Below are 13393 nucleotides of genomic sequence, written 5' to 3'. Positions count from 1 at the left end.
AGGCAGATAAGGGCATGTCTTCATAATCAGAAACCTCAGAGTCGTCAGATTCTTGGTCAGATAAAGCTGCTGGGGACAAGTCTCTTTTTCTTTTAGCAGGGGAAGGCTGGCTTCTCCTAACCAGCATGATCACGTCTTCCACCATTTTAAGCATCTGTGATTGTGGCAAGGAAGCAGGCCCTTGAGTTCGGGTATTTTTTTTTTAGGTGTAGCTCATACTATTGGCCCTAGAAACTCGGTAGTTTTAGAAAGAACCGACAACGCAAATGAAGTCGTCTGTTTATGTCGAATATCGGGAATGCAAAGAACTTCCACAGAAGCTGGTGCCTGCCCAGCGGCTCGGGACCCATCCAAGGTAGAGACATCTGCAGGTTCCGTAGTCAAAGAAGTGTTTCGCGGCATACTGGACTCTGAAAGGGTCTCAGTAGCGGCCTGCGAATCCATCGAAGCAGGCATCAGGGGCTGTGAAAGCACCTCACCGAGTACAGGCGAACTGGTGACTAGCTTAATGGAAGCATCGTCGGCAGTTTTGGAACTGTGCGGTCTGCCTCTGTCTTTATCCTTACGTTTTTTCAGAAGATCGGTAATCGGATGGCTTACCAAAGCCATTTTGAAATACAGAGATCGAGAATGAAAGTATATAGTTCGGGCGTTGAACAAAGCACAAATCCGGCAGCGAGGTACGTCGTGGTCTGGGCCTAAACAGGTGATGCAGTAAGAATGGAAATCTCGGTGTGGTATTTGCTTTCCACAGGCGAGACAATTGTTAACTTTATCTGATCTCAGTTAGAGCAAGAAAAAAGGATCCCCAACGGGGTACTTAGCTTTAGAAGACTTCAAGATGGTTCAATTTCGGAAATGAAAACTCAGGTAGCGGATGACCGGCACGCATGCGAACTGCTTCTGCTTCGGGCTCCTCAGCAAGAAAGACTGATGTAATGGCGTCAGCTGCCTGTTTTTATACCACTGACGACCTGTCAGTCCTGAAGCGACAGCAACCGTCGCAGAAATACTAAGCCTCTGGTATTCGGGCTGACTGAGGGCTACCCCTGCCTGGATAACCCAAGTGTGATGACTGCAACAGTGAAACATGAAGAACATCTGGGAAGCATGGGTCCATGAATAGACCCCGCACTCGACTCTATGATGTACAGTGGCATAAGGCATACATACGACTAAGAGTCAGAAGTTGAATATAGTGAGCTGTGTCAAGACCAGGGCACTTGGGAAAACATTAGAGATCATTATGCAAAGTAGAGGCTTCAACGAAATAAGATTAAAATGTATACATTACTACTTGAGATCCTTTCATAGGACTCCTACTGCCAATTTTTGAGTCAAGTCATACTAGTTGAAAACAATGAGCTTCAAGTTAACTCCATGAAGAAGAAAATATTCATTAAGGTCAAAATACTGCAAGATAACAATACCTGCGAAGGAACTAAAATGGTCTCTGGACTCAGTGCTCTTCGTACCTGGGCATCAAGATCTTCAAGTGGTTGCTGTGACTGAAACACAAAATAAAGCAAATTAGGAATCCCAAACTAAAAATAAAGGCATATACACCTTTATAAGAAAAAAAAGCAGTGCTACTTTTACTTGTAATTAAAAAAACATAAGTTGATTATCTGGAAAAAATTAGACTGCCAAGGTGGTTAATGCAGACACAGCTTTCTCTTCATAGCAGAGCTAAGATGTGCCTTTCTTTACCAAAATTTACAAGTGTGATGGACAGACTTCCAGTATTGTGTTCAGAAAGTAAAGCAGGTAATTTCAGTTCTGTAATGTGGGTACAGACAGTTGGGGTAAAGCTGTTTACAGTATTAAAATCAAAGAAAATCAGTTCCTTGAAGTTAACACTGGTGTCTGGATATTGCCTAAAATGAAAAATCAGAAAATACAATGGCAAACTGAAAAAAAGCAAAAAGCATCATCATCTTGAGGAAAACATATGGTGGGTTTCTAAGTGAGGGTGTTCTAAAAAAAAAAAAAAAACAGAATAGGTCTTCATGCAGGACAAATTTGATGAAAACTTTGGAAGATTTTATTAGAAATAATGTACTTACCATCTGTGTTGTCTATTTTCATTTCCCCTTGACTACTGGGTTCGGATCCAAGGCAGCGGATCTGACTCAGCCATTGTAAAAGTTCATGGCAATCCAGAACTCTCAAGTTTCTCCCTTACCCACAATGGACCCTCCCCACTACCTCAGATCTTGTTTGCAAGCAATAAAGACGTACTCAACTTTATTCATGTATGGGTATAATTTAGATAGAGAGAGCAATGCCACGTTTGAAGCCGATTATGTTGGAAAATATGAGAGAGCTGTTTTATCCTCTCGCTCTTTTAGAATAAACCTAAAAGAGGTTGAGGGTTGGTGGGAGAAGAGTTGAGGAAGAATGAAAATAAACACCACAGATGGAATGTTATGGTAAGTACAAAATTTTATATGATGTCAATTGTCATTCTGTGCTCGATTGAAAGGAAAGAGTCCCCAGCTACTTGGAACCCTGGGTGGATTAAAGGAAGGATATTCATGGGCACCAGTTAGCCAAAATATGCCATACCTCTGGACAGCATATCCAGCTTATAAAAAGACAGAGAAGTGTGAGGGAATGTCAAAGTTGCTGCTGAACAAATACCCATGTAAGTTCTTGAGTGGAAAACTGAAGAGGTAGCTACAGACCTGGCAGAATGAGCCTGTACCTTGTAAGGCAATGTCATTCCTGACTACTTGTAAAGGAAATACAGGTGGTAAGCCATTTAGCTAAGGTCACTTTAGAAACAGGCGAGACAAATTTCAAATCAGTAAAGAATACAAACAATTGATCAGTCCTTCTGATATCTTTTGTCTTAAGGAGTTAGAAACATAATGGTCTTTGCACATCTTGCAAATGCAACAAGTATTCTCCTTTGTTGCAACAGTTTGGGAAGAAGACTGGTAGATTAATACATTGATTAATATTGACATGCGATACCTCCTTGGGCAAAAAGATGCATTGGTTCATAAGGAGAGACTACCCTTATGGAAAATGAGATAAAGAGGTTTCACCGACAATGCCTGAACTTCCGAAATTAGTCTGGCAGAAGTGATGGCAACTAAAAACAAGGTCTTTTAAGATAAAAATTTAAGGTCACAATCATGGGCAGACTGAAAGGGTGGTAGAATCAAGGAATGCAGTACCAGACAGATCCCATGGTGGCATGGGATCTTTAAAACGGGGTTTAACAAGAATTGTGCCGTACAAAAGGCTTTACATAGTTTATGACAGGCTAGTGAATCGCCATCAAATCCAATGCGAAAATTAGAAATTGCTGCCAACTGGACTCTCACTGTTCAAGAACTAGCATCTTGGTTGAATAACAGCATCAAGAACTCCAGCATGTGACTAATTGGGGCCAAGAAAGAGTCTACATACTTTTGAAGAGCCCAGTGTACAAATCTTCTCCACATACTAGAATAAAGTTTCCTAGTGGACGGCTTAAGGGAAGACAACAAGATGCTCTGAACAGGGGGGAACAGAGCATCGACTGTCTGGCTATTACTGGAATTAGAGAAACCAAGATGTCAGCTTGAGGTTCGGAAGGTCCGGATGTGTCATGCCTGTTGGGTGAGACAGGAGGTCTGGAGCTGGGTCCAGAATCTAAGGTTTGTGAACTACATGAGGCCACAGCGGGAAACTATATCTGTCAAGGCCAAAAGGGGGCAATAAGGATAACTTTGGTCTTCAACCAGGGAGCTCTCTGAAGGAACTTCAGAATTAGGGAAATTGGGGAGATATGTGTAAAGTAATCCGAAGGGAAGAGGCCAATTGTGGAGAAGAGCATCTCTTGGTGACTCCCCCTGTGGGGGGGATTAGGGAAAATACTTGCTGGACTTGCTGTTTAGGGGAGATGCAAAGAGATCTAGGGCAAGGCTGGCCCCATTTGTGGAATATTTATTCTGACACTTTCAGGATGAGAGACCATTCATGACGTAACCATATGCACCTGCTCTGCTTGTCTGCTAGCTGAACGTTGGATTTCCCTGGAATATGCTAAGAGGAGGAGGTCTTTAATATGCACTGCTAAGAGAAAGAGGTTGGAAGATATTGCCCATTGCCACACCCTTAGTGCTTCTCAACATTGGGGGGGGGGTAAAATCTGGTTCCTCCTTGTTTGCTGATGTACCAAATCACTGACATATTGTCTGTTTGAATTGTAATTAATTGTTCCTGACAGGAGAGCATCCTGAAAGGCTTACAACACAAAGTACTGCTCTCAACATTGATTTGCAAAATTGGACTCATCAAGGGACCAAATACCTTGGACTGTATTTACCAGGTAATGTCCCCCCCCCCAAGCTGGGAAGTGTCCGTGGTCACTATGGTCCTGGGTTGAAAAGGGAGAAGTGGACAGTCATGTAGCAATTGATCCGACTGGATCCACCACATCAGACTTTTCTTGCACAAGTTGGTTACTCCTAATGGAGCAGACAAGGGTACTTGAAGAATCGACCACTGAGATGCCAACATTCAATGGAGAATTCTCATGTGAAACCTGGCTAGCAGAACAAGGGTTATTGTTGTTACCACTGATCTTAGAGCTTGCAGGACTAGGCAAGCCAAGATCGTGCTACTGCAAAGTATCTTGTTGACGTTTGACAATAAATTTGAACTCTAGGAAGTGGAAGAGAGGCTACTATTGACCTTGTATCTAGTAGCGTTCCTATGAATTCTAGGATATGAGTTGGCTCTAGATTTGACTTCTTAAAATTTATGGTCATTCCTAACCTTGCGCAAGCATGGATGACCTTCTCTTGCCATAATGAGTCGATGCTTGGTCAGAGCGGTAATGAGTCTGTCATCTCAGTAAGGAAACACACGGAATCCTTACAGTCTCAACTGAGCTGCTCTCTGCCATTCATTTCGTGAACACTGTGGGGGCTGTGATGAGGCCAAAGGGCAGTGCTCTAAACTGATAATGACTGGCTCCTAGACAAAAGCTTAAAAATCTGCTGGATTGCCTGTTTATTTTTATATGAGAGTACGCATCCTGGAGAGCTATTGAGCACATCCAGCTGTCCTTTTCTAAAAACGGAAAAATGGACTGAACCATGACCATCTGGAACTCTGTCTTTTGAACAAATCTGTTTAGATTGCCAAGATCCAGAACTGGTCTCCAGTCCCCGGTTTTCTTTGGCACTAAAAAGAATTCTGAGCAAGTTCCAGATACTTTCTGGTCTGGGGGGACCGCTAGGATGAAACTTTTGTTTAGCAGCTTTTGTATCTGAATGGCTGCTTGATCCCTCTGATTGGATGGAATATTGGGGATTTTTCTGGAAATTGGAGGAGGAAGAGAAATGGAATTGTATATAGTTTGGATACGATCCTCTGCACCCATGTATCTTTTGTTATCTCTAGCCAAGCTCTCTGGTGCAGGGACAAATGACCCCCCCCCCCGATTGCCTACAGAGGGGGACAATTCAGCCTCTGTTCAGGAGAGATGAAAGAGTATGCCAAAGAATGTTTCTCTGGACCCTTGATGTTGCGGGGGCCTCCTCTGCTGCCAGGGCACCTTCTACCATCTGCCTCTGGGGGAAGACCCTCCACGTGTCCTGGAAAAATCTTTGTGATTTCTTGAACCACATCTTTCCACCTCCCCCATGATTCCTCATGAAGGATCTTTGAGGGGTGGAAAAATGTACACTCAAGGCAGAAAGGCTCTTTCCATCCTTCTCACACCTGAACAACACATCTTTGACTTTGTGGCCAAAGAGAGACATGCCATCAAAAGGAGCATAGACGAATGCAGACTTGAAATGAACTCTCACAAACGTATCCAGGCATGTCTCCTGTTGGCTATGCCTGAACCCACTTCCCTTAAGGTTCCTTCTGCCACAATGGAAATAAGCCTCATGGAAGAGTTTGATACTGACTGAATGGTTGCCAGCTGTGAGGTGATGGAGTCCCTCACCTCCTCAGACACAGTTACTGCAAGGGTATCCGAGAGGTGTTCCTTTATCAGATCACTTTGTAATCTGGTGAAATGTGCCAAACAGTTTAGGCTCAAGGTGAAGGTCCCTGAAGCTTAGACACGCTTCCCAAACCTGTCCACCTGTGACTCCTTGTCAGGAGGATGAACAGAACGGTCATCGGCTAGTTCCTTTCTGGTGGCGACCGCTACAACCACGGTGTCAACAGGGGGCTGTTGGACTAGAACTGTTTATCTTCTGGAGGGGGGGTCATAATTTTACCAGGCTTCCTTGGTATGGGCTCAATGGAGTCAGGCTTCTTCCATGCCTGCTGTGAGAACAATCTGAGGAGCTTGTGGGCAGGAGGAATCACCCAAGATGTAGATGGGCCAGTACCAAATGCTTCCAGGAGCACAGATTCCTCAGACAAAGGATTGCTGGGCTTCCATCCACCTCTCTGTTTTAGGATTTCAAGGATGTTTTCAAATGAGACGTCTGTAGGAGGTGACCATGGAGCTCTCCTCAAAATCTCTCTCTTCGATAATAGATTCAGGAGAATCCAAATGCTTCTCTTACATGTTCTCTTCCGAGGGACCTCTTCAGTAGGATAATCTAGGGAGGTATCAGAAGAGGTAGAAATACCTAATTGGGTGTCCTGAGGGTTTGGTAGTGGCTGTCCCTGTGGAAGGGTTAGCTGAAACTCCTGACATACAACAGGGAAGACATGGAACCCGAGAGGGGATAGAACCCGTCTGGGTCATGGAAGTTGACAGGGCCATCTCCAAAGTCCTAAAGGTTGACCTTCCCAAAGAGGGATAGGAACCCTGCTCTGAAAGGAAGGCCTTCTGATCTTTGGTCCTTCCCTGCACCGAGAAAAGTCGCCCTGAGGCAGAAGGCAGAGCCGAACTGCCAAAGCTCTGAGATGAAGAGATGGCTCAGAAGCCCTTGAAGTCAACTGAAACATCTCAAATCCAACAGGGTAGAATTGGCTGCGAGAGCTCTCCGGATCCGATAGCAATGAGGAGCTCAGAGCAAACTTCGAATCCAAAGATACAACAATCTTCAGACTTGAAGAAGATGGGCCGGGAAAACTCTGATCCAAGGGCTCCAAACCCACAGAGGGGGTCAGAGAAGGAAAAGTTAGAGGTGGAGTCTTGGATATGTGGGCTTCCTGACCCAAAGAGGTAGGAGCCAAAGCAACAACTGGGGAAGACTGCGCTAAAAGCATCTGTCTCACTACCCTCTCCACATCTTCTACAATGAGGCTCCTACCAGAACGGGAGGACTGCCTGGAAAGAGAATCTAGTCTATAAAGAAAAGGAGAAGGCACTCTCGATGCGACAGGGTCCACCGATGGGGAGTACCTTGCCCTAGGAAGTACGTCCAGTGTTCTAGGAGGATCCAACGTCTACTGAACCAATGAATCCCTTGTTTTTGGAGACTTCGGATTCAAAGAAACCATCCGATCCAAAGACGTGCTTTTTTCTTTTGTCTGATCTCAGGAGTTGGATCTGATAATTTAATTTTCCTCTTCTTGGCCAGATCCGTAGAAACTGTTGGATCTGAAAAAAGCCTTTTTGAAGCTTTCTTTAATGTCTTACAGGAAACAGAAGAGGAGCTCGGAGATGATTGAGACAATTTCTTCGACATCTCTTCAGAGATGGCATCACCCAAAGAAGACAGTAAAATGCCTTCCAGATTAATTTATTCTTGCGTACTACTAATGCTCGGGGATTGAAGACATGACATGTTGCACAACTCTTTCGCAGATGGAGGGGACCAAGGCAGCAGACACAAAGGGCGTGTGAGGCACAGAAGGGAATAAGGAAGTTATGTACTCACCATAATGTTCCATCTGAGTAGTTGTACTTCATTTGTCTTCAACCTGTGGGTTACGGATCCATATCGGATCCAAGCTGTTCACTTCTACTAGCATCAGCTACGAGCTTCAAACTCCTCCCCTTACCCATAATATACCTCCACTGCCTTCCATCCCCAGATCGAGTTTGCTGAACTTATACTGATACCCCAACCTGAAAAAATTTACTTGTGACCTATACTACAGCCCCAAGGCTGATCATATGCCAAGGTGCAGGGGAAGGAGGGAGGGACGGTTGAAGACAAATGAAGTACAACTACTCAGATGGAATGTTATGGTGAGTACATAACTTCTTTATCTGAAGTAATTTACTTCATTTGATCATCAACTTGTGAGACAGAGTCCCCAGCTACTAAAATCCTGGGAGGCCCTCATGGAAAGATATTCCGGAGCACCGTGGAACCAAAGGATGCTCTCCTCCTGGAAGTCAAATCCAATTTGTAATGAGAAATAAACGTATGAGATGAGGACCAAGTAGCTGCAGAACAAATATCATCCAAAGACACTCTAGACCAAAAGGCCACACACGCAGCCATGGACCTAGTGGAATGCGCTTTCACCTGACCTGGAGGAGACATGCCTCTGTCCTTATAGACCTGTAGGATGCATGAAGAAATCCATCTAGCTATAGTGACCTTAGAGATAGGTTTCCCCAAAAAGGGTTTATAGAATGATACAAACAATTGATCAGATTTAAGGAAATTTTTTTGTCCTGTGTAAATAGAATCGTAACTGTCTATGAACATCCAACATGTAGAGTTTGTATTAAATCTTGTTAGTAAAATTAGGAAAAAACACAGGCAAATTAATGGTCTGATTGATAATGATTGGTGATGCCACCTTAGGAAGAAATGATGGATTGGTTCAGAGGGAAACCCTATCTTTGTGAAAAATCATGTAAGGAATCTTGATGGACAAGGCCTGTAATTCTGAAATCCATTTTGCAGAGGAAATAGCCACCAGAAAAGCTGTTTTCCAAGATAAGAATTTTAGATCTGCAGTTGCAGCAGGCTCGAAAGGCGGACCATAGTAAGGTCCCATGGAGGAACAGGATCTTTGACTGGGGGGGGGCATAACAAAAAGGTGCCTTTGATAAAGGCTTTACACATTCTCGCCCACATGAAAATGAGAGATGGCAGCCAACTGAACTTTGACTGCAGAAGAACTAGCTCCGTGTTGAAAAATATCAGCTAGAAAATCAAGAATGGCAGAAATAGGAGCCGTGAAAGGGTTTAATCTCCTTTGAGAGGTCCAAAAGGAAAAAGGTTTCCACTTCCTGCGATAAACATTTCCTCGTCGAAGACTTACGAGCAGCCACCAGAACAGATCTAACTGAAGACCACCAGAATAGATCTAACTGAGGAGGATAGTCCAGGAGTCCTAGCAATCACAGGAACTGGAGAAGCCAAGTTGTGAGCTTCAGGCTGTCCAGATTCTGATGAGGCACCCAGAAGGGTGTAAAATTAGATCCTGAATGGGATCTAGGATCCAAGGTGGAGCCAGAAGATGAGACCAAAGGAAGGGAAACCATATCTGGTGAAGCCAGAATGGGCCAATGAGGATCACTTTTGCTCCTCAGTTGGCGAGCTTTCTGTAGAAACCTTGGAATGAGAGGTATTGGCGGGTAAGCATAGAGAAGACCGGGAGGCCAAGCATGAACTAGAGCATCACTGGGGGACTCCCCCGACAGGGGGTTCAGAGCAAAAAACCTTGCTGCACTTCGCATTGGAAGATGATGTGAAGAGATCGCAGCAAGTTTGATCCCACATGCTGAAGATCTGTTCCACTACTGACAGATTCAGAGACCACTCATAAGGCATCAGAATAGTCCGACTTAGCCTGTCTAGAATAATGTTGGACCATCCCGGAATGTGCGATGAGAAAGTGACCAGTGAAGATCTCCCATTCCCACTCTCTCATGGCCTCGTGACAAAGGGGGCAAGATCTGGTCCCTCCCTCCCTGTTTGTTGATATACCAAGACCACTGAGAAGTTGTCCGACTGAATAGCAATTGTTCCCAGAGGAAGAAAGGCATGAAGGGCCTGCAACGCTAGAAGGACCACCCTTCATCTCTAGAACATTTATGTGCGAACTGGTCTCTATGGGGGACCACAGGCCTTCGACTATCCTGCCCGAACAATGCCCCCACCCAAGTTGGGAGGCATCTGTGGTCACTGTGGTTTGGGTCAGGGTTGGAACAAAAGGTTGTCCCTCCAAAATGTCTGGAGAGTACATCCACCATGTGAGGGACGACCGACAGACTCGACTGAGTTGGATTGGATAGGTCAATGGCAGTTCCAACAAGGACCATTGTACAGCTAAGAGTCCACTGTAGAATTCTCATGTGTAACCAGGCACGCGGGAGAAGAGTTATGGTCGCCGCCATCGAACCTAAGGCCCTCAACACTGATTCCATCACTTGGAGAGGAGAGTAGTAGATCAGGGAAACATGCATCTTCAAGTTTTGAACACTTGCTGAGGTCAGGAAGATTTTGCATTGAAGAGCATCTATCCTGGCACTAATGTAGTCTATCACCTGTACAGGATCTAGGAGAGATTTGGATGCATTGATTGTGAACCCCAAACACAGGGCAAGAGTCAGGAAATAATCCCTGGTTTGGGAGAGTAGACGCCTGGTGGGAGAAGTGAGGAGCCAATCGTCCAGGTATGGATAGACTTGGGTCCCGTGAAGCCTTGGGTGAGCCGCTACCACTGCTCTCACTTTGGTAAACACTCTGGGGGCTGTGGTGAGACCAAAGTGTAGGGCTCGAAATTGGTAATGATTGACTCCTAGCTGGAAGAGGAGGAACCTCCTGGAGCTTCTCTGCATTTTTATGTGATAGTAAGCATCTTGAAGGTCTAACGAGCACATCCAGTCGCTCTCTTGCAGGTTCATAGGTTCATACTAGGCTATCTGCCCGAGGGCATTTACAAGCCTAGCCCATAGTTTTGTGGCTTATGCCACCCCTTTAGTATGGGGAACTATACCCATTATTTTGCTGTGCCTCTGTTGAGCAGTGACACTGAGGTAATCCCTGGGGTATATCTGCGATCTCCCATCCATTGGTCAAGATTTCTCTTGAACAAGGCCAGCGAGGTGCTCTGCCTCACATATACCGGGATTTTATTCCACAGCATAGGGAGTCTTTGGGTGATGAATCTATCCCTCCAGCACGTCCTATTAATAGCCGTGTTGAGGTTTAAGTCTCCCGCCCTTGTGGCTCTGATGGATCTAGATCTTTTGAGGTGAAGCATATTCATCAAATCTGGGTTTGACATGGCCTTGTATGTTAGGCAAAGGTCACCTCTGCGCAGGCTGTGAGAGACTGAATAGAGCTGGAGTTCTTTCAGTCGGGCAGCATAGGACAGATGTTTGAGACCCTTTATCCTTTTGGTGAGGAACTTTTGTGGCCTCTCCAGCTGCTGCAAGTGTCGGGTCAGATACATTCCGAATGGGGCATTGTACTCAATCATTGGTCTGATGAGTGATGAGTATAGGGAGACTATGACCTCCCTTGATCTAGATGAGAATCCCTTCATGATAAGGTGGGCAATGTAGAAGGTCTTCCTAACTACTTTAGCTACATGGGTGTCGAATGACAGACTACTATCAACCTGGGTCCCCAGGTCCCTGATAACTTCTTCTGTGCTCAGTGGATTGCCACCTATTTGGTAGCTAGGGGTAACCCTGTTTTCCCGAAGGGTATGACTATGCATTTTTTGGCATTTAACTTTAGGCCATGGCTCTGGCACCAGTTATCCGTTTCTGTAAGACCCTTCTGAAGGATATCTGTGTCAGATGTGTTTTCTACTATGGCACCCAGTTTGCAGTCATCTGCAAACTTTGTCAGCCATAACCCTCCTGTGTTTGCTTGTACTTCGGAAAAGTAGATGCCAAACAAGAGTGGGCCCAGGACCGAGCCCTGTGGTACACCACTTGTGACAGGCTTTGAGTCTGACATGGCACCAGCAACTCTGACCCTGTGGGTTCTGTCACTCAGCCAGTTTGCAACCCATCTTGTGATGTATGGGTTAACATTTAAGCTGATGAGTTTTTCAATGATACCCGAGTGGGGTATTGTATCGAAGGCCTTCGCCAGATCGAGGTAGGCAGTATGGACTGCCTTTCCCTCATCAATGGCTTTGGTGACTGTTTCGAAAAAGTCAACCAAGTTTAGAAGGCATGATCTGCCTTTGACAAAGCCAAACTGGGATGGATCCAAAGTCTGCAAATTCCCTATGTCTTTATTTATGAGGTCCATTATGATCCTCTCCATGGCTTAGCAGGTACGGCATGATGGACTGTAATGTGACCATCCGTAACTTCTCTTTGGCAACTGACAGGTTCAGGGTAGAGAGGTCCAGAATGGGCCTTAAGTCCCCCATTTTCTTTGGCACCAAAAAGAACCTATAGTAGAAGCCCGGATCCAGACTGATATGGGGGAACTGTTTCGATGGGTCGTTTTTCTAGCAGCTTGGAAATTTCCTGTGTTGCTGCCTTTCTTTGAGTGGGTGGTACGTCCAGGAGGTGTCTGGGAGATTTGGCGGAACCCACAAAGGGAATAGAGTATCCTCTGGATATGATTTGAAGCACCCAGCTGTCTGTTGTTATGGACTCCCATGCCGCAAGGTGCAATGACAATCGTCCCCCGACTGCCTCCAGAGTAGAGCAGTCGGCAAACCCTCAAGGTTGCTGCCTGGGTCTGTCAGAGAAAGGTTCTCGAGAACCAACCAAAGTTCCTCGGACCCCCTCTGCCCCTGGACCGGTGTCCATTCTGTCCCCCTCTGCCTCTGGGGGAAGAAGAGCGCTGAGCGTCTCAGGAATACTGTGAATTCCGGAAGCACATCTTCTTTTGCCCGCTCTGGTTCTGGGAAAAGGACTTTTGAGGGTTAGAGAAGCGGATCCCGACAGCAGACAGTGTCTTCCCGTCCTTCTCACTCTGGACTAATGTCTCCTTGATGGTCTTAGCAAAGAGTGTAAAGCCATCATACGGGGCATTGGCAAAAACCGCCTTGAAGGGTTCGGAAAATTGACATAACCTGAGCCAGGCATTGCACCTAATGGACATGCCGGACCCATCCACCCTAGCCACTCCTTCTGTAGCATATGAAAGGAGTCGCATGGACGTGTTAGATACTGCTTTTAAAGTGGCCATCCTTGAGGAGAATGAAGCCTTGTTCTCCTGTGACATGGACTTGGGGGGGAGATTCCTCCAGCTCCTTTACCAGGTCGCATTGGAATCTGGTGACATGGGCCAAGTAGTTCAGCACCCTAATCGAAAAGGTAGCTGAAGCGTATACCCACTTCCCTAGGCAGTCCATCACCTGTGACTCGCTGTCAGGAGGGTAGACAGAGGAACTCTCCTGAGCAAGTTCCTTCTTAGTGGCTGCTACTACCACCATGGCGTCTACGTGGTAGCCCTTATTCCAAGCTGGTCTATAGGGGGGCTTAGGATCTTATCAGGTCTTTTTGGGATAGGTTCCATGGTGTCGGGGTCCTTCCATGCCCGCGAGGTGACCAGATCCACCAAAGGATCCGCGGGAGGGGACACCCAGGAAG

The 13393-nt window shown here is 45.8% G+C and overlaps 1 protein-coding gene across 1 annotated transcript in view; it reads right to left on the bottom strand.

Moving 5' to 3' along the window:
• Positions 1 to 13393, bottom strand: part of LOC122815199 (serine/threonine-protein kinase WNK1-like) — a 3137204-nt gene that overhangs the window by 930451 nt on the left and 2193360 nt on the right. The window contains exon 13 of the mRNA XM_044087493.1: positions 1431 to 1508. Coding sequence (XP_043943428.1) covers positions 1431 to 1508 — 78 coding nt within the window. The remainder of the gene's footprint in view (positions 1 to 1430; positions 1509 to 13393) is intronic.

Source organism: Protopterus annectens, chromosome 11.part0 (assembly GCF_019279795.1).
Source record: "Protopterus annectens isolate FY-2018-M chromosome 11.part0, PAN1.0, whole genome shotgun sequence".
Lineage (NCBI taxonomy): Eukaryota > Metazoa > Chordata > Ceratodontiformes > Protopteridae > Protopterus > Protopterus annectens.
This window is presented reverse-complemented; position numbering and strand designations above follow the sequence as displayed.